The sequence below is a fragment of the Mytilus edulis genome, chromosome 7, assembly GCF_963676685.1.
Source record: "Mytilus edulis chromosome 7, xbMytEdul2.2, whole genome shotgun sequence".
Classification (NCBI taxonomy): domain Eukaryota; kingdom Metazoa; phylum Mollusca; class Bivalvia; order Mytilida; family Mytilidae; genus Mytilus; species Mytilus edulis.
The window spans coordinates 60,552,202-60,578,483 of record NC_092350.1 but is presented as its reverse complement, the minus strand read 5'-3'; the positions used below and the strand labels follow the sequence as shown (position 1 = coordinate 60,578,483).

Genomic DNA, 26,282 nt, shown 5'->3' with positions numbered 1-26,282 from the left:
TTAGTAATACTGATTCAATTTAATTGAAATGTAGTAATTCTAATTATAAAATCAATGAATTGACATATATTAATGACAAATAACTATTAAACAATTAGTCAAATGCTGGATTTGTCTTATGTCTGTGTAAGTATTATAACTTCCATTCATTCACTAGTTAGATATATGACATTGGCCTTGTCTGTCTCCTCATGATTCTCCCAATCAATGTTCAGAATCAACAACAACATTTACTAATAAATATAAAATACTAAGTAACACAAAACAATCATGTAGCAGTTTTTGTTATATAACACAAATCTGTTTTAAATCTTAAACTTATAGGATTATACCATTTTGGTACACATTGATAACGAAAATATTTTATAACTTAACTTTTGCACTTTTGACTATAAAAACTTTCTTATTGCCAATAGGTCGCATTATATTTTTGCGCCGCACTATAAATATCATAAAAGTGAATATCTCTGTGTGTTTGTATATAAAAATGACTATGTTCCATGGACATACTTTTCATATATACAGAATTTGATAGTGAGAATAGATGCTACAGTGCTAAGTTGAAGTATGTCTGACATATTTATGATTTTTGCTTTGTTATATTGCAAGGGTAACTCGGATACACGCATTTTGCTAGGTAGAGAAAAAAATCTACATCGATATTTATGAAAGAAGTTTGCTAAACTTCCTTAAAGGTACCTTTGTGTAATTCATATCATTGATATCAGAAATTCTAGACTTTTCTACCTCAGGAATAGATTACTTTAGTTGTATTTGGCAAAACTTTTACGAAACTATAGTTATTTATGCTCTTAAACATCGTATTTTATTTGGATTTGTTAAAAAATTTTGATTCTAACGTCACTGATGAGTCTTATGTAGAGAAAACGCCCGTTTGGCGCAAACATAAGATTTCAATCCTGGTATTTATGATGAGTTTATTTACAACCACTGGGTCAATGCCACTGCTGATGGAGTTTCAATTCCCAGAAGGGTATCACCAGTCCAGTAGTCAGCACTTCTGTGTTGACTAGAGTTATGTTTAATTGTATGGTTGGTATATGTATTACTATTATTATGTGCAATATATGAATACACCATATTCTCATTTAGTTTAACAGAAGCATAATTATTTTGTGTAGGTGTATTGCAGGTTACAATAATACAACTCATACTTACCCTTTGTTGCAACACTCATTGTTCATAGATCTGAAGCATAAAAGTGAGATAAAGAATGTAAATTTTATAATGATCAATCACGAATTATTCGTGTCACCCTTTCCTTTCTATCATCATACACCATGAAACCAACTAGCAATCAATCATATCAACTGATTAGGAACTGTTAATTCACAATTGTTTTGCTTGCATTAATTATTGCATTATTTATTTAAATGATTAACAAGAATGTCAAATAGATTATAATCATTTAAAGAAATACTAGTCAGATAATAATAACTAAATGTCTAAACAAGAATTTTCAATTGCAATACAAAACTTACTCTAAAAGGTGATAATCGTGACCATGCTTTTTCTTGCAATAGACAAGCAATCCTATTGCAAATAATGCTACTACTCCTCCTACACCACCACCAACATAGACTTTTATATCAACATCAACTAAAGTATAAAACGGACAAAAAGTATACAAGCTAAAATCATTAGAACAATATTTCAATTCTACAATTTACAGAGACTAATATTTCTAGTTTTTTTTTCTCGATCAAAACAAAATAAAAGATGTTCATTTGTAAAAATCCTTTGACAGTGAATGGCCAGCTATATTGTGCATGACAGGTACGTTAAACAACCATTTGTTTGTTTCTTAGTACTGTTAAGTTGAAAAAAAATCCTCCGTACTAAGTCCTGTTACGTCAAGCACAACGAAAAAACAGAACAAAAGAAACAACTTATAGTATATAATTGAAAACGCTTTACTATCAACACGTCCGGTAAACTCCTGTGGAGTTCGTGTGATACCTTTGTATTTGTTGGTCTTCTCTGGAGATTTCTATTCATTTACTAATTAGGGGAATCATCAAAATTATACCATCATGTCTTATAAATATTGGCCTTTTACGATTTGATTCATGAAAACCAATTGATTCATAATTGATGATTAACCATAAGTGTTTTTGAATTTATTTGTACTATATTCCCGTCATGCAATAGTACCATTTAAACAGTATATTTAAAATAGCCATAAAGCGCGAGATTTTGATAGGCACAAATGCAGGTTCAGCCCACCATTTATTTTCTTAAAAGATGCTCTACCGAGTCAGGAATATGGATTTATTATTTTTATCTAATTGTTCGTTTTTATGTATGTTGCATTGTTGTTTATTTTTTGTAGCAATTCACTGTTCTCTTGTTTCGTTGTTTTCCTCTTATTTATAGCTAATGTTTTTCCCTCGGTTGAGATTGTATTTATTATATCAATCTATTTATGACTGTTGAACAGCGGTTTACTAATGCTACCTTTATTGATTTAACACTTACTGTCATCATTTCCTCCAGAACCTAAAAGTATATATAGTAACCAGATGATTAGGTATAATAAAATCGAAACTAAAACAACAAAAACCACATCAATAAACAAACGTATCATTTCTACTGTCAAAGCAAATACCATTACCTTTTTTCTACTACTACTACTACTACTACTACTACTACTACTACTACTACTACTACTACTACTACTACTACTACTACTACTACTACTACAACTACTACTGCTACTTCTACTACTACTACTATATCTTTGAACTACTTTTACTACTACTACTATAAAGCACATTAACAATTTTTTCAAAAGTTACAAAAATTGACTTTTGTATTTATGAAACAACTTTTTGTTGATTATTTGAAAATCAGTGAGAGAACTAGTCTATATCATACTGATAGAAATTAATTAATTGAAGATTTAGAAATTGACTTTATGTAGTACACTAAATTAACTTACCGTCGCATTTTCCTGTGTGTTGATTACAGCCATCAGCTCCACAGTTTAATAAGCATTTCAAGTGACAAGTTTGTCCATAGAAGCCTACCTCACATCCTTTACATACTCCTTGTGATACACACTTAATGCAGTGTATACTGCAGTTCATGAATGCCAGCTTACAGTTGTAGTTTGTAGTACTATTACTACAGTTTTTGGGCAGCAGATCCGTCCTGTTATCTGATAAACCAATTTCTTCAAAATTATAATTGTGGTCCTTATTTGATCTACCTTTTAAGTCACTGTTTTTAGTCTTATGAACATCTGCAGAAGTTGTGATATCTGTATTCTTTATATCTGAAATTCATATACATGTACTTAGAAATAAAAAAAAAACCTATTCGTTAACTGAAAAAATTCCATTGATTTGCAGTGCATACCATACATATAATCTTTCAAACACATCCGCAAATTATAATGCCCTATTACCAATAACGATATACCATTTGATTTAGTTAAAGAAATAATTGATGCAAGCTATACTTTATTGTATTCTATTGTATTCGTGATGATTATTGCCCGAGCGGTAGTGAGGGCTAAAATAACACGAATATAATGCCTACCCATGTTAAAACTACAATAAAGTATAGCTTGCATCAATTATTTCGATTCTGATTAGTACAATTAAGGTAATTTCTTTGTCCAATGTGTATAAGGGTAGGGCGATTGTGTAGGCTCTTCCATGAACCTCCCTTTTTGTTTGTAAAGAAGCAACCAGCTTGCACTGTGATTTTTCAGAGGGAGGAGATTTTGAACAGCCAGCAATTAAGTTGTCGTATCTGGGTCAAATATATTAATTTCGGAATGCAACACATTAAAGTCGTAATAGATGAATTAGTAAGTTACAACATGTGCATCATTTAGAAGTTTGGAAGTGTTTTAAGTTAATGAAATAAATTAAATGCATGCCAATTTGATAAAATTCACTATTCTGCAGTAGTCAATATACGCATGTGCAAACAATTTTTTATTGCATTTAGAGCATGGGTTTATTCATAAAGCGAAAGAAGCATGTCATATTAGAATTATCAATAATGTGTGCAGTAGCTCATTGTAAGAGTTTTAGCACGTACAATCTATTTATAGTTTGATTGATACTGCTAAAACTGTGGTGATTTTCTGTGTAATGTTCCGAGGCAGAGATGATCCTTTTCGTCTAGTTTCTTTTTAACTTGATAGAATGAACTACAATGAATCAATTTTTTCCATTGTTGATAAATTTTTCATTGCCCTTTTATATCTTGTTATTTTCCTTTTAAATGAAAACTTGTGATTGTAGGGATGTTTTAGTTATACGGGTTAATTGATAGTCTGATCAACGACGAACGTGCTTTGCTTCTGACACAAGTAACCAGTAATGTGATCCTATTCCACTACTAAATCGTACTCTTATTTTAAATAGATGAATTATTGTGTCATTGTTATTCAAAGGTGTATCATAACACATAATTAATACAATACCTTTCATCAACACAGTAGTACAGATTAACAACACCAACGCTGTATACATCACAACCATGACAAATAAATAATCTTCTACGGAAAACGAGACTAACTAAAAATTCGGTTTCTACTACTCGGTATAAACAATATTCTTCTTTGTGCAAAATGCAGTACGTACCAACTATAAATCAATGTTTTATAGACTGATCAATTGAAAAAACACACTACAGACCAATTTGTTTTACGTCTTTATGTTTCTTTTTAAAGAAGATTAAGCATTAAACCGAAGAAAGGAAAGGGAAAGGATCCAATTTTATATAGTTGACCCGGATTTTATTTTATCAAAAGTATTTAAAGAAAAAAAAACGATCTTCATACATTTATCAATTTGTTTCTTAAATTTTTGTTAGAAATATGTGTGCATAAATCAGTTATCTGTTTGTTCTTTTTATTTAAGGGGTGATTCATAATAGGTTAGAATTTCCTACATTGAAAAAAAAAAAAACAATTTGGGAGAACTGAACTGCTTATTTTATGATTTTCTTTAAAATCAGCAGTTTATAATTTATTTGATGTATCCAACATAACGTCAATATATATAGCTTATCCGATTAATACTAAGAGATATAATGAGATTTTGTAATAACTGGAAACTGATGAATTACTTAAGTTTTTCAGTATATTTTTCACAATAAAAGTGTCATTGACACCGTATAAAGAAGATTTATATATACTTGAATATAAAAAATAATAGTAACGACAATATACACATCATATCTAAAAATCTTTAACAATTGTATTTGTTGACCTTGAATTGAATGTTTTATGCTAAAACTATTTTCGAATATTACATTTAAAACTATTGTTAAACGAAAATCAATTCGGTTTCAAAAAACGTTGATCTCGATAGATAACGCATCATACGCAAACTCTAACATACTTTATGCTAGTTCATAACACAATGATTCTATACAAAATATGGGGTTGTAGATCTAGAGCAATTGGCATTCCACTTTTAGTGGACTCAAGGTCTCCTGATAAGATTATTGTTACAGGATTGCAAACTAGAAATAAAAATATTTCAGAATTTTGACTTTTTTTAACCTATAATGTCTGTTGATTTTCCTACAACTTAGTGTCAACATAATAGAGTTCAATGCGACTGGTAATTACAAGAGAGGTTTAGTTAGGTATAAAACAAGGTTCAGTTCTTTTTATGTGTTTGGGATTTTAATTTTGCCATTTGATGATAGACTTTCCATATTGAATTTTCTAAGGGTTCGGTAAGAATTTTTTTTTGGTACTTTTTATACTCATATTTTAGTTAATAGAGAAACACTGCCCTGTACGTGTAGGAAAGCATAAATAAATTTAGTAGATCCAATGTAGGCTGAGTTAAAGTCTTCTCATGATCAAATGCTGATGAGTTATGTAAATATATATTCTACATTACATATACTACACTGATAAACTGGAATTAATTTTTAACATTCTAAACCACCAAATAACAGTCGAAATGATGACACATTACTCTATGAATTACAGTTTTTGATTTCGAACCAACTACAGTCATGTTTGTTATTAACTACATAATAAGCTACCTAATAGATTAAAGAAGATGTGATTTGAAAGCCAATGAGACAACTCTTCACACGATACCAACATGAACCAGAAATTAACATCTTAGGTTAAATGGGAAGTGCAAAAATAATTTGTTCCAATAGAAAATTTGAAAAAAAATGTTGTAATTGCTTGAATTTAAACATAGAAACCAGTTAGCTTGTGTTGATATTCAAACTGTAATAAAATTGAAAGACAAATAATTTGTTTTATACTTTCTATTATTTCAGTATCCTTTTAGTCCTGCTTTGAGTATATTTTGTTGCCACAAATTCATAACATACTAGAACACACCCGTGATATCGCGGGTCCGTGACTGAACTAAAGTATATAGGACTATGCGCAAGCCTTATTTTAGTATTAGTATTGTCATCTGATAAAGTCATGCCGATTATAAGATGCACAGTTTCCGTCTGCTTTCAAATCTTTCTGTTTGAACCCGTCGAACTGGAACTTATCAATTATTGGTAATATTAATTATTTGGAAAACAAAAGGTCCTGGAATGGAGTATTTTTTAATCAACAGCATTTTCCTATATTAGTTATAAATAAAGTTGAATTCTTTGATTCGCTGTTTTACGTCATGCCCGCTAACAAATTGAAAACTGTACCTATAGGCCTTATTTTTAGTCCAGATTTTTAGTATTCGTATTGTTATCTTAGAAAGTTTTACTGATTAAAATACTACAATAAGTAAAAATTTGATCTGTGATTATGACCCGTGTATATAGCATATTAATCCTGAATACACCGTTTGTTGGTGCGCCTGTCAGATGCGGAACGTACAGATAAGGTAATAGGTAACAGGTGAATATACTATTGGTATCGGTATCGGACTCGACCCGGAACTTCTTAATTATTGGCAATATTAATTACGTGGAAAACAAAAGGGCCTGGAGTGGTGTAATTTTTAATCTACACCTTTGTACTAAATTAGTTATATATAAAGTTGAATTCTTTGATTCGTTGTTTTTACGTGATGACGGCTGACAAATTGGACCTCGTAATTTTAGTATTATAGATAAATAGAAAACTATTAAAATTATAACTATAAATAGATATATTACAGTACTTTTATATATTGATCGCCATTATCTATTTAGGTCGACTTTACAGATAAAATTCAAGTTAATTTTTACATCACTTGGTAAAATAAATAATACTATCAACTAGATGACGAAAAAACCACCTCCACAGTTAATTGTTAATACAAAAATTCAAGGTAAGTTCATCAATTGTTCCATACTTAACCCGACAAAACTTTGCATACTAAAGCATTGTTTGAGATTTGTAGGTAAAGGGGAACAATCCTTATTAACATATTCTAACTTTCAACTTAATGTGGGTATGCCACAAATGAGCTGTGGGGTTTAAAGCATTGATGCAGTAACTCTTAGTAAATTGACAAAAGAGAAAGCAGCAAAATACCGAACTCCAAGAACAATTAAAAACGGGAATCCCTTTATAAAATAGCTAAACAAAAGCCTTAACACTTGAAACGAATGGAAAAGAACTGTCGTATTCCTGACGTGTACACACATTTTCTCATGTACATCTGTAGAAAATGGTTGATTAAAGCTGAACAGACGACACATATATATATATTGCAATACGGAAAATGCCTAAAAATTTGGACGCAAACCACATTAATTTTTCAGAGCATATAAGAGGAATGAACAGAACTGCTATAAATCGCCTGAGATAATTTTGATCACTAAAATTTAAAACCTAGTCTACGTGTAATTACATTATATCAGACATGGCATCTAACTAATGACAAGTGTATTCGTTCATAATCTAGACACATTATGAATCGACGTCTACGGAAACATATTGATTTGCCTTCTTTGTACAATAAGTTGGAAAACCTACTAAAATTTATCTCGTAACAACGGTTAGGAACTATATAGATGTACATGTACATCTTTACCATGTTTACATCATTAAAATTGAAAGAAGACTGATATAAGAGCAGTTTATATTGTCTGACGTCAACCTTTTAGAAACCCTTAGAACCTTGATATTTGCCTAAAACTCTTTAATAATAAGGGAATAAATTTTAAACGAAAGATACGCTAAAAATCTTAACTGATTACAAATCAGCATTTAATCTCTTAAACACATGTGCATTTCAGAATGTCAATAGAAGTTGATTCTAAAAACACTTTAAAATCAGACAGAATGGCTTTTGTACTAGGCTATACTGGCGAAACAGGAAAAGCACTGGTCAAAGAACTTAGTAGGAGAAAAGTATTTAAGAAAGTGATGTTAATTGGGCGGAGAGAAGTTCAGTTTGAAAAAGATTTAGGGCCGGAGTTTGTAAGTACATGTAGCACATTACCAAACAAATAAAAGAGTAAAACATAGAATGCACCAAAACTAATTAAATTTATTTTCATTTTTGTCGACATATAAATAAAAGAACATTACCAGAAAAGACAATAACCGCCTGATACCACAATTGCAGTATGGTATAACACATGTTTGATTTTTTTGTTGTTGTTTAGTGACTATTGTTTATTACAATTAAGTAATGTGGACATCAAATCATCAGTTACTTAAAAAATGGCCATTGTTACATTAAAGTTCGTTTCTGTGTGTGCAACATATCGGTGTTGTGTCTCTGTTGTGTCGTAGTTCTCTTATATTTGATACGTTTCCCTCAGTTAAAGTTTGTAAGCCGGATTTGTTTTTTCATTATCGATTTATGAATTTTGAACAGCGGTATACTACTGTTGCCTTTATTTGACGATCGAATGATTCATTTAAAAACAATTACCTACCATGATATAGATACACTGAAACTCGACTATTACAGACGATATGCTTATAATTAGTGCATATAAAGTTTTGAAAGATTTCAAATTAAAATTAAAACATGTAAAATTATTAGTGTTCTAGCTTGTTCCAGTTAGCTTTTCTGATGAGAGGGAGCGTTTAACCTCCATTTTTAGACATCTAATTGCACAAACACTATACACTGTACCTTATACAAACAAGGAAAGTTAGAACTTGTATTACCATTCTGGAAACTAGAATATCCAAACGGAATATTGTTTATCATACTATATTAATTTATAAAATATTCAGTGAATGATAATGGAGGTAGCCCAATCAAATAGGTTACCTGTAGTTATATTTTTTACGACAGGAACAAAAGGTGGTCGATTTTGATCATTTAAACGACTACAAACATGAATTTCAAGACCTGGATACAGGATTTTCCTGCATTGGTACCAGTAAAGCGAAATCCGGTGGAAAAGTTAGTATGTCTTACTTATTTATGTTGCCATTAAATCTTTATGAAAATACCATAACGATTACAATAAAACAGTGTTATTAAAAAGCATAGAAACGCATTTGTTATGCGCACTGAGTGTGATTTTTTAAGCTTTTGTGTATTAATATTTCTTCAGATAAAAAAGATATGTTTGAAAACACATTGTTTAGAACTCAGTAAAAGTATAGAATTATCAAGATTCAACATAATGAATATTGCCATCCCACAAAACATAATAATTCTTAAAGGACCACTAGCTACGAGATATATAAAAACCTAAAGTAATGATTTTTTTGTTCAATCATTAATGAAAGTGAAATAGTGAAATGGTTATTGCGAGTGAATAATTTGATCTCATTGAATCCGTATTCCTGTTAACTTCATTTTAACCCCTTAGCTAGAGATTGACAGCGCAAGAATTGGTAACATTTAAATTGAAACAAAGGTTAATCATTTAATTGACTGTTTCGATAAAAAAAAATTATACAGGTAAAACGATGATAAACATTATATTTGTTTTATCTATTATATGAAATTGAACGGAACATGAGAAATCTAATTGAACGAGTTGCCTAATCTATTTATATCTATACATATGTTTATATCGCTTATATGGTCATTGGAGGTGTTCGAGGGTCAACTCAATAGTTAATTAGATGGCGTCTAGACTAAAACATACACGAAGCTACATATTATCGAGCTCACAACATGTAAACTGTTTATTTAAGTCTTTCAATAGTTTGAATACAATTTTAACATTGTTATAAATCAAATATGATAATTTGAGTGAAATCGGTGAACACGAATTTGACAGCTAAGGCCCCTTTAAAATTATTCTAATGTTCATGGCATAGGAAAAGCAAAGTAAAATTAAGGATAAACCATAGTACCGAACTCTCAAGTTGATGCAAAAAAGGAGATCTCAAATAAGCCTGACAAAACAAAATGCTCGACTATATCAACCAACGAAAAAAAATGAGAGCAGCTATCTTGGTATAGATATAGGTACATGTATTGCATGAGGTATATAATCATATATCATCCTTAAAAACAGACAAATGTCTCAACAAGAGGCCCCTCAACACTTTTGTTATGTCGAGTCAAGAATCTAGTAGGTTTAATGTGAATATTTGAATTTGTTAAAAACCCTGATTTTCAATTTGAGGTTTTAGAACTTCAAGTTGGCTTTTGAAACTATTCAAGTAATGCATTCAATAACATATGTTAATTGTTTATTAAAAACGTTATTTTGTTTATTAATAGGCTGGATTTATTAAAGTAGATCATGATTATGTAGTCAATGCCGCAGCGATGGCTAAATCTGTAGGATGCAAGCATTTCCTTGTGGTATCTTCTTATGGTGCAAACAAAGACAGCAGTTTCCTTTATATAAAAACAAAGGTACTTTTTCCAATACTAAAATATCACTGATGTTTTATGTTATGACATTCAAGATGAGTTTTTATGTTATTATATTTGACCAAAATGCTGATTTATTCTCAATCAGACATTTAGGCTAAATGTTCATACAATAACTTTTACTGGGACCTTTGAACATGAAGCTTCAAATTGTACAGGAGTCATTACTTAAATATTCTACACACATGTTACAATAAATACCAAACTTCGTACAGACAAACTTTGTCGGATGTCATTCTACAGCTTAGTTTTTTGAAAAAAATGTATAATAAATACTACATTACATTTGTTACATTTAAACCTGTAGATGTTTCTTATTTTCAGGGTGAAGTTGAAGAAGACCTCAAATCAATCAATTTTGACAATCTATCAATTTTCCGACCAGGGTATTTATCTTATAACATTTATTTGATGTTCAGATATTGCTTTTGTAACAGCACAACATTTATCAAACGTCTTGTATTTGACGTGATATGCAATCTAACAATTTCACATCTACTTGTTTTCCAAAAACATATTACTTGTTATACTAGGTTATTAATAATGTCAATTGTTTATTCATCTTTGTCAATAACGAGTCATGTTTTTAATGTCTGTACAAGGAAATTATGCCATAGATGCAATTTCGATGACGTATCGCAAAAGCGAAAAACCTAAATGATGATGAGTATAAACATTTTAAAGCTGTGCACAGAAAACAAGCAGTTTGCTCTTGAATGAGAGCAAAGGATGTACACGATACACAACAGCGGAAGATATCATTTCTACATTTTTTTAAGTGAAAGTGCTTGTTTTTTTTACCGAACAATTCGCATTGATAAAAAGTTAAAACACAGAAATACCAAACGCCGAGGGTACCTGATCAAATGGCAAAATCAAAATCTGAAACACATCAAACCTATGGATAACAAATGTCATATTCCTAACTTGGTACAGCCCTTTTCTCATGTAGAAAATGATGGATTAAACCCGTTTTTATAGATAGCTAAACCTCTTACTTGTATGAGAGTTGCATAAAATGCCACAATGTCGACAACGATATGTGAACAAAACAAACAGACATAATAGGTAAATGATATTTATTTTAAAACACTTTTATGAAACATAAAATCATGCTATTATTTAAGATGTCTATTTCATTGTTTTCTCAATTATACAAAGACAAATTATTTGGCTTTATTTGACTAAAGGTTCTATTCAGACGCACATGTATTCTTCTAAAATCGAATCGCTATGGAACAATAAAATATTTGTTCTATCAAAATGTTACTTTTTTTTTTTATTATTTACATGAAGAGCCTCCTTATACTATGTTCATGGAGGTATAGTCCAAAATTTAATCATCTGTTGAAAATTTCAAAAGGTATACAATCAAAACAAGATGTGATTTTATTTTGATGTTTTTTAAAAGTAGAAAAGCAAATGACAAAAAAAGGGAGGAAAGAATCATTTATAAGTAGCAAATCTATTCCGGGATGTATAATGTTCCCTTGGTTTTTTTAAGACAAAAACCATTCTTTTTTCAGAATGTTACTATGTGATAGAGTAGAAAGAAGACCAATTGAAGCATGCATTAGATGTTGCTGGAAACCGATGCCACAATGGTTTGTAAAGGAAGGCGCTATCAACACAGACAACTTAGCTGCAGCCATGGTGAACAAAGCTTTGAATCCATCGTTTGAAAAGGTGGAAAACATTGAAAACAAACAAATATATGAGTTAATTTGAACGTATTCTATTTAACATTCGGTGTCGACCTAGTATTACACTTTATTATGGTACCATAATAAAACTGTTGCATATAGTGTACATGAAATAAATCATTCAATAAGTGTTTGTTTTGTTCGGAAATGCATGATTATACATAAAAGTTGTAGCTTGATTCGTTATTAGTGTCAATGTTTATCATTAGTGGGATCTATTGTGTATTGTGTTATTTGTTGCGAACAATACCAGTCACTTTACCTCTTCCCAATATACACAGTTTCGTTATAATGTGTTCATACCATTACTTCGAGAAAAACTTTTATTTCACTCTGTTTGGGATCTTTCTAGCTTCTATTTCACTTTAGAAGTAATGTTGCCTGAAATATTATACCAAAAACACGTAAGTTCATCAATGGTTAAGTTGTTGAGATCCGGGACTTATGTGTATTGCTAATGAATTATTAAAATGTATTCTAATTGCTTATCACCTTAAAAGAGAGACGAACTATACCAGAGGGACATTCACATTCACATTCATAGATGGAAAATAAACTGCCACCGTCATGGCTAAAAAATAAGAAGACGCACAAACAAAAATCATAGAAGTCGTTATACGGACAACAGTAAATATTTATTTTCAATTTTATTTTTCACCCCATCCCCCGCCCCCCCAAAAAGCCCCCAACAAAACAGTGAGCTAAAATAGGAAAAAATTATATGACAGTAGAGTCGCAAAATTCGAAAATTAACGGAATCGACGTTGCTATAAAACGCACGTTCCATACAAAACGCACAAAACAAGTAAAAATTGGAAATTCCTTAATCAAATGTCAAAATCAAAAGCTCAAAGAAATGAAACGAATGTATAACAACTGTAACATTTCTGACTCGGAACATGTCTTTTCCTGTGTAGAAAATGTTGATTTAACCTGGTTTTATAGCTATCAAAACCTCTCAATTGTACGACAGTCGGCCTTTCTCTTTAGCATGACTTCGCGTTCCACACTGACATATTTTGACTGTGAACTTTCCTTTCATTTTGAATAGGCATCAATGATTAAGCTGAATTAAAAGGTCAATCTCAGTGCGTCTTCGTTACATGAATTATTTTTTTTACCAATGAAAAATGTTATTAACAAAAAACGTAAGTGGTAATAGAAGACAAAGTAAGTATGATATTTTATAACATTCATATCAAAAAGACATATCAATGCGCAAACTTTCTCTCATATTCTGACATTGTTTTTTCGATATCCAGAATTGAAATTGCATGTGAATGTGTCAAACGAACAACATCCAAACCAAAGTGCAGATAACAGCTGAAGGCCATCAATGCAGCGAGAAAATACCCAGAGGCGTACAACATTTAAACGAGTTCAAAAATATTTATCATTCAAAATTAAATAAGGGGAGTTAAACTCGTACACATGTATTTGAAGTTATCATCATAAACTCTGTATTGAAAAACATGAATACGTCTATATATTGAGATATTAAGTATTCATTGTACCTTGAACTTAATATTGCTATGATACATTGATGCGTGAAATCTTCTTAAATAATTTACTCAGCAGCAGTTCCAAATTTATAAAACAACTTTTAAATATTGCTCGTTTAGCTTCATTATAATCATAGCAGAATTGCGTAGATAACGGTCTGTTTGTGCTTTTTGAAATGTTAATTTTTATACGTAATTGAAATTGTTAAATATAGAATATTGTATTTTTCAAAAGTGTTTTTCATCACATGATGTGATGTTGCATTTCAATATGAACTAACTAAAGAAACACTTCAATTGTGTTACTGGTGTTTTTTCATTTGGTAAATACAATCAGAGTTATATTGACCAGTATAAGTTTGACACACGCATTGTCTGTTTATTAGGTAATTCTATATCTTGAAATTTTATTATGGCTGCCTTGAACACTTATTGATAGAGCGTGCTGATATATACTTTAAGTTAAAGAGGTATTCATATGCATGTTCTGTTTTCGAAATAAAATGGCACCGACTGAATAACAGACTGCTTACTTAGAAAAGGTTCATACAAAACTTTCGCCTCTCTTTTTGCATTCCGTTTTTAGATAACACGACGGGTGCCACATGTGGAGCAGGATCTGCTTACCCTTCCGGAGCACCTGAGATCACCCTTAGTTTTTGGTGGGGTTTATTCTTTAGTTTTCTATGTTGTGTCATTTGTACTATTGTTTTTCTGTTTGTCTTTTTCATTTTTAGCCATGGCGTTGTCAGTTTGTTTTAGATTTATGAGTTTGACTGTCCCTTTGGTATCTTTCGTCCCTCTTTTGTTATGAATCAAGTCAATACCATAGTACTGGCGAATGAGCTGATGATACCATCGTGGACTAATAGTCCACCATCTGAGGAAAAAACACATTGTTTAAAAAAAAGCTGAAAGCAACACGTTTTGAATGTTATGAGTACGACGCGCTTTTCTGGATTTATTAGGAACGCTCAAACTCAAATAATTGAAAGCCAAGGATTTATTAGGACAAAAATCATTGGAGTGCTATAACCGAAAATAACAAATCCATCATAGGGAAACTTTGTCTAATAAATCTGAAACCGGAATATTTGATAATAAACGGGAAATTTCACATATTTGTTCAAAACAATTGTTAGGTAGATTTTTCATTATGATTTATCCGACAGCAAAGATAATATTTTTTTCTTCATAAAATGTCATTATAACGGAAAAAAAAGTAAGCTTTAAAATGTTATGCTTTACATTTTTTTTTATTAGGGGAAGTGAATGAAAACATTTGAAACAAGCCATCATTCAAATCCAAGTTTCCGACTTAGATTGTACTACAGTTGAAAACGTCAACATTAACTTATTTTTACTCAAATTAGTTAAGAATATTGAGCCAAATAATACAAAAGAAATAGTTTTATCAAAACGTAAATAATGTTCGTTATAAAAACTCAGATGGATTTTCAATGTTGAATTCTATTAGTAGACATTAGTAGGAATTAGCTTTAGATTACATAGTTATATGAATTATGCATTTCATATGCTAAAATAAGTGTTTAAAAAACCGTGTAACAATATTGTATGTACATGTATTATATTTTTGTATAGATAAGAGCATAGCAATGATCGGTTTTTAAGATCGAGAGTTCAAGAAACAGGAGATTGGCAGTTGCTATTTCAATCCGTATTTAATAGTGCACTGTACCAAGTCAGGAATGTGACAGTTCTTGTCCATTCATTTTTGATGCGTTTTGTTATTTGATTTTGCCATGTGATTATGGACTTTCCGAATTGATTTTCCTCTGAGTTCAGTATTTTTGTGATTTTACTTTTTAGATGTGTTCGCGATCTTTTCTTTCCTATTCGATACATTTTTAGTTCAATGACGACAAAACAGACATTTAAGTTTCAACTTTATGGATTAAATTCCAATATTGGTATATAGTAAGCAGTTACTTCAAAACAGACAGGTAAATTAGAAGATTCATGGAGCAATACAGATTTATTAGAATTCAGTTAATTCTTTATCGTTTGAGAACTTAACGGAAAAGAATAGTAAGTATATGGTGATATTATATATTTTTGTATTTCGAGTAAAATAATAATTTGCTGAATTCAATATTTTCAAATTTTGAGTTTCTTGAAATATAAGTTAAAAAAGCGTTTTTGTTTTATTTGCAGGGAATGAAGATTGCTACTGTGATTATTCTGCTTGTCATTCATCATGGGATTTGTGTTTCCAGCACTAAAGGTATTTCGTTTGTAAATAAAGTTTTTCAAGAACATTAAGTTTCTGTTTTAGATAATGCATATTTTAAGATTTTTCTTGTCGTAGAACACGATAGGGGGTGTCAGGATTGATCAAATGTTACCATCCGATTACGGCTTATGAAAAATACAAAACACTTTGTCAGTAATATATTATACCAACTCAGTGTATGAAGAAAGGCAGGGGTGTTATATTTATTTGTAATGACATTTCTATCGCGGAAAAGTGATTATTTTTCAACAATTTTAATTGAACCGAATGAAATATTTAGAAAGATTTTCTTTTGAATACATTTTTTTAACAGATAATCAGGATATTATTATATACCCTACCCCTCGTGACCTCATTGTGAGATACATGAATGTCATTGAATAGAATATAAGAAGAATATAAGAATCACAAACGTCAAAATTATATTATTACGTAGGGGAATGAACCATTTTTTGGAACGACAAAAATATGTGAGGTATAAATTTTCTAACGTCAGACAAAATTGTTTCTTTTAAAATTGTAACACGATGATGACTGCTGTAACCATATTTTGACTTTTTCATTTATTATGTCTGTTTAGTTGACGCATTATTGTAAGTATAACGGAATTTGATGAGACTGTCGTAAAAAGTGAGAAGTTTAGCACTATAAAACCAGGTTTTATCCACCATGTTCTACATTTAAAAATGCCTGTACCAAGTCAGGAATATGACAGTTGTTGTCCATTCTTTTTTCATGTGTTTTGTTATTTGATTTTGCCAGGTGATTAGGAACTTTCCGATTTGATTTTCATCCAAGTTCAGTATTTTTGTGATTTTTCTTTTTATTAGTTGATTATTTGATAGAGTAAAAGGTATACATCAATGTAAAAGAACTGACACGGAGGGGTCACGAAATCGTGATACTGGTACATGATTTGACGTGATTTGTATTTTCTACAAGAAGGTAGGATCCATAAATCTAATAACCCATGAAGCATGCATAAGAGTTGAATCGGTCTTTCAGTTCCCATAAGAAACATGACATGTTCTAACTTACTTTTTTATTTCCACATTAATGATATTTTATGAAAAACTAATCTTATGATAACTGTCGAATGATAAATCAACTTGAAATTGTTTTTTGAACAAATATATAAAATTTCCCGTTTATTATCAAACCATGATACTGATATTCCAGTTTTAGCTCCATTAGACAAAGTTTCCCATTAATGGATTTGTTCTTCTTGATAATAGCACTTCGCCATAATCAAACGTGTCATTCATCATGGGATTTGAGTTTCCAGCATTAAAGGTGCTTTGTTTGTTAATTAAATTTTTCAAGTACATTAAGTTTCTCATCTACGTGATTAAAGGTGCACTAGCTACGCGATTTAAAAAAAATTAAATATGATGTTTTTTGTTCAATCATTAGTACAAGTGAAATAGTGAAATAATTATCCCCTTTCAGCAGCAAGTATGGTTTAAATTTGTCAAAATAAGCTAAGAAACATTGATGATGAATTATTTACATGCAAGTGAACAATTCGACCTCATTGAATCTGTAATCATTTGAACTTCAATTTAAACCGTTAGTTACGTATAGATCGATAACGCATGCATTATGTGTGCAAAGGTATCAAAAGGAAAAGAATGCCAATATTGAAAGTGAAACAAAGGTAAATCATTTGATTGACTGATTCGATACACAAAATCATTCTTATAAAGGTAAATCGACGATAAACATATATCTTTAATCTATAATATGAAATTAAACAGACCCCACAAAAAAACAACAATTGCAATTAAATTATTAATGTTGACATCGCTTATAGGGTCATTATTTTTTACTTTTGATACTTTGTATAAATGCTTTACATCGTTATAAACCATATATTAGAAATTTAGTTTAACCGGTTAAGATCAATTTGGCAGTTAGTGTCCCTTTAATAGTTGAGCCCTACATTCAGTTATTATAACCAATTATGTCCCTTTTCTTTAAAAACAATATTTAGAAAAAAATATTACTTTTACAATAACATTTCCGCATAACTGTTATGACCCTGTCTTGCTGAACTCGCACTCCCTATGTTTTTAAGCGAAAACAAATTTTGTTGGTATATAACCCTTTAAACATGAGAAAAGAAGATTTGCATGACATATTTGCCTACATTTCATTTCAATTATTATTATATCTATCACATACGTGGATATTTTAATGCGGGGATTTTTCAGGTGTAGAATCAAATGGGCTCAAACAAGACCTGACAAGTCCTCCTGATATGCATCCATCACCCGCAATACGCACATGTCAAATAAAACGTCGAATATGGTCATACATGTAATTAGCTTCTTTCTAATTTTACAACGAATTCACACATGTCAAATAAAACGTTGAATATGGTCATACATGTAATTAGCTTCTTTCTAATTTTTCAATCATTCTGCTATTTTATGATCAATCAATTCGTTATAACTACCAAACTAATTTTAGAGTGTCAATTTTACTAATGTTTCCTCTGACAATTTTTAGTAGAAAAAAGACGCCTATGCAGTCTGTTCAGTATGAGTAATCAATTGAGCCATGTAAACTTTACATGCTTTAGAGACTATTTTGGTTATTCGGAAGTTATTAGTATCATATTTGTCATAAAATTTAGTTTAATGCTGTCATTCTGTATCAAACTCGAGGGAAATATTAAAATATGAAGCAAGTCGTCTAATGTCGTTAGTATCATAATGTAAATTCTTATTTAGATAGCTTGCTGATTCCTATGTTTTCAGCCTGCAGTTTTTTTATTATTACAAAATCAAAACGAATCAAAAGTCAAAAGCGGAAATTATTACGAAATGAGATTTTGACTCATTAGACCATCTGACTTACAAATTGACAAAATAAAACAAATAGACTCAGTCTGTACTTTTCAGTATCATATGAATAAAAAGTATATATCACTTGACAATATTTATTGCAGATACAAATACACTATGTCGGATTTTAAATGGTAGTTTCTTCTAATATGAACATAAGGTTGTTATTGGACTTGTTTGTTGGGTCACCGTTTGGCAGTAAACAAAGAGTAAAACCGATACCACATAAGAACGAAAATATAATCGCCTAATTTATCTGCTATATAATGAACGAAACACAAATAAGATTTATAGAGAAACGAACGAAAACCACTGAATGAAGGGCTTTTGATTTGAGATAGGTACATACATAATGGGCTGGTTGAAACGTTTTGGTTGTCTTTACATCGTTTTTCTCTTTTGTGATGACGTTGTCATTTGTTTTATGAATTTTGAACGACCCCATTACATCATTTTCACCCTTATTTTTATTGAAATAAAAGACAGTGAACGGATGAGATATCATGTCATTAATTATAAAAGCCGACACATATAGGGTCCGAAAAACTCGAAGGATACAGTGCCCTCTTTCGGTCAATGTCCTTCTCGATGTTAACGGAGCGATCGATAGTGGATCGGAATATTTTGTTTTAGTTTAAACATATGTATTTATAGTGGATTGGGAAACAAGTTTTGCAACTTATATTAATCCCTTTACACTATGCGGGTGCGAGTGCTGCCTTGTAGCGGCATTAGCATGCTCTTTTTTTTAAATCTACAAGGGTGTCTTTAACGTGCAAGAGATATGATTCTCTCTTAACCCGAGTCAGCCATTTATCGTCCCCTTCCGACGGACTATCCTCGTTATATCGGATCGGAATATAACGACTGGATTACTCGGGTTAAAACAGAGATGACTCAAATAATTGATTTCGGTTGTTAGCCAGATCTCTCATTATGCAGAGTTGTGATTAGCCTTTGAAAGAGCCAAAATATAAAATGATAATGATTAAATTCCTGCTGCCAACATAACAAACATATTAATTACAATAATATGTTATGTTGATATGAAAATAAGTTGCAACTGAATTTCGTAGGTTGACACGTAGCGTCATTTGATGATCAAAAGGTAAAATTCTATACTAGGATGTGCTACTACTACTATTGTCCGACATATACTTCATGCTACCGCACTACTTTGATAGTTTTTACATGTTAACATCAAAACATGTAAACCCGATTCAAAAATCGATAATACTTAGTAGCCATTATTGATGAAATAACTACAAAGTATATACAATCAGTTCAAAGTGGAATGGTTATTGATTAATTGATTTGATTTATCTTTGAATATTGTTCTCGTTGGTATGTTTAAACATTGATTGCAGGTCAACAAACTTCAAACATATTGCTTCTTATTGAGACTTACTCAATCTCTTGATTCTGACATTGCAGCCTTGCACAAGATCATACTTTCCCAGACTGTTTATGATTTTATTTATTTAAACCGTCATCATGTTCAATTAAAAAAAGCTAAACCTTATTACAATATGTCAAATATGTTATAAGTGTATGATTACATCTGTTAATGTCTTGCATATTTTAGAAAATAACATTGCATTTGGAAAACCAACAAAGCAATTAACAACTGTCAATCCATGGACATCTGAACATGCTGTCGATGGAAACTATATAGAATTCACATCAAATGAGTTTGAATGTACACATACAAAAGCATATTTAACCACTGAGTTAAGCTGGTGGGCAGTTGACCTGAAAGGATATTACAAAGTCACACATGTTGTTTTAACCGGAAGAACGCATCCATGTTGTAGTGAGTACATTAACCTATATTAAGACTGTCAAATAACAAGAATACTGACCTAAAATAAAGTCAAACGGAAAACCCTTACCAAATTGCATATTCAAAGGCTCAAATACACCTAATGAATGTAAAACAACTGTTATATTCATGAATTGGTACAGGCATTTCCTTACGTAGAAAATGGTATATTGAACCTAGATTATAGCTACCTAAACCTTCAACGTTGCATAGTCATCCGTTACATCATAAAGGGTGCACGGACCTCAAAGCTAAAATATAGGTCTCATCAATTTCTTTCTTAAGATAGTTGACCTTAAAAGAAACATGACGAGTAAAATTTACTCCAAGAAGTAAGTTTATTATTTATTTCTACTGTGCATTCAAACTGCTCTGAGAAATGAAAACAACACTTTTCATAAATTTCATCCGTCCGAGGCGTTTTCTTGGATATCCTACTCAGGAACGCTCAAAGCCAAATACTTGAAAGCTTAGGATTAATAACAATGTAGAAGGACAGAAAACATTGAAGATACTAGTAATAAAATTGAGAATGGAAATGGGGAATGTGTCAAAGAGACAACAACCCGCCCAAATAAAAAACAACAGCAGAGGGTCACCAACAGGTCTTCAATGTAGCGAGAAATTCCCGCACCCGGAGGCGTCCTTCAGCTGGCCCCTAAACAAATATATACTAGTCCAGTGATAATGAACGCCATACTAATTTCCAAATTGTACACAAGAAACTAAAATTAAAATAATACAAGACTAACAAAGACCAGAGGCTCCTGACTTGGGACAGGCGCAAAAATGCGGCGGGTTAAACATGTTTGTGAGATCTCAACCCTCCCCTATACCTCCAACCAATGTAGTAAAGTAAACGCATGACAATTCGCACATTAAAATTCAGTTCAAGAGAAATCCGAGTCTGATGTCAGAAGATGTAACTAAAAGAAAATAAACAAAATGACAATAATACATAAATAACAACAGACTACTAGCAGTTAACTGACATGCCAGCTCCAGACTTCAACTAAACTGACTGAAAGATTATGATTTCATCAATACATATATACATTAAATGGTAAATATTGTTTATATTTTAACGTTAAAATTCACAATATAGACTTTTCAGTAAAACACAAATAAAGGACATGTCAAAACCTTTTGTGTGTTTTCAATTATGTTCACCTTTCATTGAATGCATTTTTTATGAAACAATATTTTTCATTGACTCAAAGTTACCATCAACTCCACAGTTGATCAGTCGGACTCGCCATTTTGAATTCATGTATCAACAAATGTTCGATTACTTCAATCGAAAATGAAACATTATCTACCTGATCCAAATTTGAATGGTAGAAGTAACGAAATAACCTTCAGTTTGTTAGTTTGCATTTGAATGACGTCATATTTAGCCTTGACGTCTTTGCGGCAAAATCAGTCATTCAGTTTTGTTAAATTTAATTTTATTTCAAATTTATACATTTCTTCTAGCTCTAACGTATTATTTCTTTTTGTTTTGCATAAGATTCCGAATAAAAATACTGTAGTTGAAGAGTTGCCACCGTCAATTTTAATTTGACGGTTGCAAATTTCCGTTACGTGTTGCTAGTAAACTGCATTTGCGACCTTCAATTTACCAATTGACGGTGGCTACTCTTCAACAATATTATAGTACTGTTATTCATATATTGTACTTTAGTAGCTCTTCAACTGATGGTATCATATGTGTTTTGTATTGGCATTAAAAGAGAGGCAGAAACAACCAATGATATATTTAAATTGTCTAGTCGATGACAAACTGACAATGCCATAGCAAAAACAAAACAATAAATAGCAAGACAAAAATAAAACTAAATAACACCTACCCCGCGAAAAAATAAGGGCGATATCGATACTCCGAAGGTTAAATGTAGTTATAAGAAAGTTCGAGATAAAAGTTAAAGCACGTTCATTATTTTAAGATAAGGTTGAAACTTCAGTCTTAACACTTTCGAAGTAACAATAAAAGACAAAAAAAGGATAAGAATCATATTGCCAAGAGACAGCAACTTCAACAAATTGCTGCAATGTTCACGTTTTTGTTCTTTTTTTAATTTTTTTTAGCACAATGGTTACAAAACTATGACATTGATGTAATAAAAGACCCTCAATGCTTTTGTGACAAATGGGGATCTTTTCAAAAAGGGAGGACGTCACATTGTCATTATCAACAGTCAAGTACAACATATTTAAATGCAACATGCCCATCAGATGTGAAAGGAAGATTCGTCAGGATAAAAAAACGAAGCAACGATTTTCAACTTTCGCTCTGTGAGGTAGAAGTATATGGTGATCTTATTACAAATATGTCAGGTAAGTGTCCTTGAAAATCGCCTTTTCAAAATCTAAAGAATCATGGATAATTTCGTTGTTCGTACCTCAAAATAAAAATAATAACTTCATTGGCTTAATTTCCATTGTTTTGGACGTTTTCAACCAATCACGACGTTTTGGTGTACATTTTTGAAAATATTACCCAGAATGCATTAGATTCTGAAACAGCGAATTCAAAATTGCATCTCCTGTATTCAAATCTCTTAATCTAAGTCCCTTCTATGCTTTTAAATTTGTTTTATAATACACACTCGTCAACATTTCTAAAATCTGTCGTTGTTTGCCTAAACTTGAAAAATAAAAACAGCAACACTAAAATTATTACCTCTTTAGTGATGCTGTATTTTAATCACATTACAAAAACCAATTTCTATATAATTTTGAAGTTACATCTTTTAATTAAATATGTTACATATGTAACCATCATACTAATTGTATCGTAAATTACTGTTGCATGTACAATCATATTTTGTAAATGATCATGCAGACATATTCTAATAAAAAAACAAAACAAAGTCTGAAGTGCTTGATGTAACTTACGGTGTCTCCCAGGGTAGTATATTAGGGCCACTTTTATTTTCATTCAATTACGTCATTCAATTAAGGGAATGATTTACAAGTTAGCATTGATACTGATTGTAAGGTTTTCTCATATGCTGATGGTACGGCTATTCATTTTTTAAATTCATATTCAAAACTGATTTCTAGAAATAGAATGTACCAGGCTTATAATGTAATACGCCAGACGGTCAGATCAAATTAGTTAATAGAAAGCTATCACATATGTTGAAATCATGAAAAGATTGACTGGTTGATACTAGTAATTAGTTATCTCAAGCCTTTAATTTGGACCAAAGACAAACTTCAGATTGTTAATGAAAAATATTTTTCCATTGTATGAGATCATATTAAAATTGAGAGTAAATCATATGAAATATTTCGGTATAATTTTTTATGTGACGAACCAGTTTTTTATAGTATTATAAAGAAGGCTAATTAGCGAATTTTTATAAAGATAAAGAGAATATTTGTCTCAACAATTTAAAAAAATATATTTTGTATTGCATTATGGCAGTGCCATATGGATTATGCATGTGCTTGTTGGTAAGAACGCTAATCCATGAAATTTAAAGACAAGCTTCGGGTTCTTCACCAATAAAATTATATAGTTTATACTATATCCTCCTCTGAAAAAAACGAATCACTTTAAATGGTTTCGAAAAAAATGAATCATTGAAGGTTTGTAACCGAGTATAACAACTACGTCTGAATCAAGTATTTAATGTTTTTCACATCAAACAATGTCCAAATTACTTAAAAACTGATTTTACAAGAACTTCCTTGAATAGAAATACAAGAACATCTGCTTACAATTGATCTGTTGCAAATGTCAAAGGTGTATAATATTTTTCTTTCTGTTTTAGTGGTATTCAAAACGGAAATACATTGCTAGATTTTGTAAAATTTCATGTGAATTCAAAAATGAAATTTAAGTAAAAAAAAACCAAACACCTAATGAGAAAACCAATTTCAATGTCAGATTCAGATTTTATATTTTATTAAATTGCTTTTTTACGAATAATTTAAACGGTTAAATTGATTAATACATTATTAATGTTATCATCAAGACTATAAGGACCACCATTTGAAATTAGCTTATTCATGTTATTTGCTTTCATCAGTTATCCTCGGTTTAAGTCATTAGTGGTATACATATATAGTTGCTATATTCTAAGGTTGTAATATATATTTGTAAATATTGCCTTACCTGAATAAATATTTCACATTGACAACTGAACCGTAGGAGTTTCATTTAAATTCGACGGAAACAATCATACACTGTTGTTATATAGAACGTGGATATGTATAATGTGTATCTTGTATTCTTCTTTGTATTCCTCTACTTCCGAAATGAACTTGATTGTTACTGGTTGCGGTTTAAATCAGTAAGTTCTAACATCTTTTAAAACAATCTGGTCAAGGCTACGACTGCCAAACTCTGTTCTATGCTCGTACCATTCTATATAACGCAATTAAAAGCTGTTTTCAGATTATGCAACAGCAAAGACTGGGATTGCGTTTCCAATACGACTAAACACTGTGACGGTATACTATTACAAAACCGTATGAATTCGTACGTATAAATGCAGTTATGGTTTCGTTTCCTAATGTTATAAATGGCTGACATCAAAACAATTCTAAGGGGTTATTTTGGAAACACCGGAGATTATAAAAACTAGAATGATGGACACTACTTTAACTGCATTATAGATAGCTGGAAAAGTACTGCTAGTATTCATAGAAACACTCCCCTTGTCAACAACACCGTGTCGTTGATGCAGCTGTTGGTTCAGATTAAAATTATCTAATGAACCAATTTAACTATGTGTAAGCAGTCAACAGATTGGTGTTTTTCTGAACTCGTAAAGTAAATGAATACACGATTCATTGCTTGAGATTTATGATTGCTTGATTGATTTGGTGATTTGTTTACTCCGCACAGCACAAAAAAGAAATAAAATGCTATTTTCCAGATTAAGAAATTCTCGACTTTTCAATATATCTAAATTTGAAGTTCAAACTGATTTTGCAATTATTCAAAATATGACAATGAAAGAGATCCGAGTTCACGTTTCTTTTGTTGTTTGTTATATTATATTATATATATATATGTATATGTGTGTAAAACGGGACAATTTTGATTTCAGAAAAATATCATCCATATACAACTAAAGCTTACGGATTTCCTGGTAAAGTTTACAATGGTCTATTCCTACAGAAGATGGTTGCCAGGAGTATCATTGAGTGTACAACTCAATGCATTGGACATATGGGTTGCTGTGCTGGATTATACAATAAGGTGACAAAAGAATGCTCCTTAATGCACAAATCTGACAATAATGAAGAAACGACCCATTCGTTTCATGAAGATGATAACTGCTCATCATTTCTTATTTGACATGGTTCCAAGAGCAATTAACCTTTACCATATCTTTATTTCATCTATGTGCTTATAAAAATTGTTATCTCA

At 30.9% G+C, this 26,282-nt stretch overlaps 3 protein-coding genes across 3 annotated transcripts; 2 read left to right on the top strand and 1 right to left on the bottom strand.

Moving 5' to 3' along the window:
* LOC139483549 (uncharacterized) lies at positions 1-4,583 on the bottom strand. Its single transcript, XM_071267564.1, has 6 exons — positions 4,463-4,583; positions 2,963-3,298; positions 2,500-2,520; positions 1,503-1,620; positions 1,180-1,209; positions 1-233 (listed from the first exon to the last, which is right to left on the bottom strand). The coding sequence occupies exons 1-6, from the start codon at positions 4,518-4,520 to the stop codon at positions 218-220; spliced, it is 579 nt and encodes a 192-aa protein (XP_071123665.1). The 5' UTR covers positions 4,521-4,583; the 3' UTR covers positions 1-217.
* Positions 4,584-7,147: 2,564 nt separating this feature from the next.
* LOC139481921 (oxidoreductase HTATIP2-like) lies at positions 7,148-12,599 on the top strand. The gene is made up of 6 exons (XM_071265468.1): positions 7,148-7,286; positions 8,200-8,383; positions 9,216-9,326; positions 10,608-10,745; positions 11,088-11,149; positions 12,290-12,599. The coding sequence occupies exons 2-6, from the start codon at positions 8,201-8,203 to the stop codon at positions 12,489-12,491; spliced, it is 696 nt and encodes a 231-aa protein (XP_071121569.1). The 5' UTR covers positions 7,148-7,286; position 8,200; the 3' UTR covers positions 12,492-12,599.
* Positions 12,600-13,596: 997 nt separating this feature from the next.
* LOC139483283 (uncharacterized) lies at positions 13,597-26,282 on the top strand. Its single transcript, XM_071267313.1, has 5 exons — positions 13,597-13,614; positions 16,144-16,213; positions 20,657-20,884; positions 22,982-23,230; positions 25,960-26,282. Exons 1-5 carry the CDS (start codon positions 13,597-13,599, stop codon positions 26,208-26,210), a joined length of 816 nt encoding a protein of 271 aa, XP_071123414.1. The 3' UTR covers positions 26,211-26,282.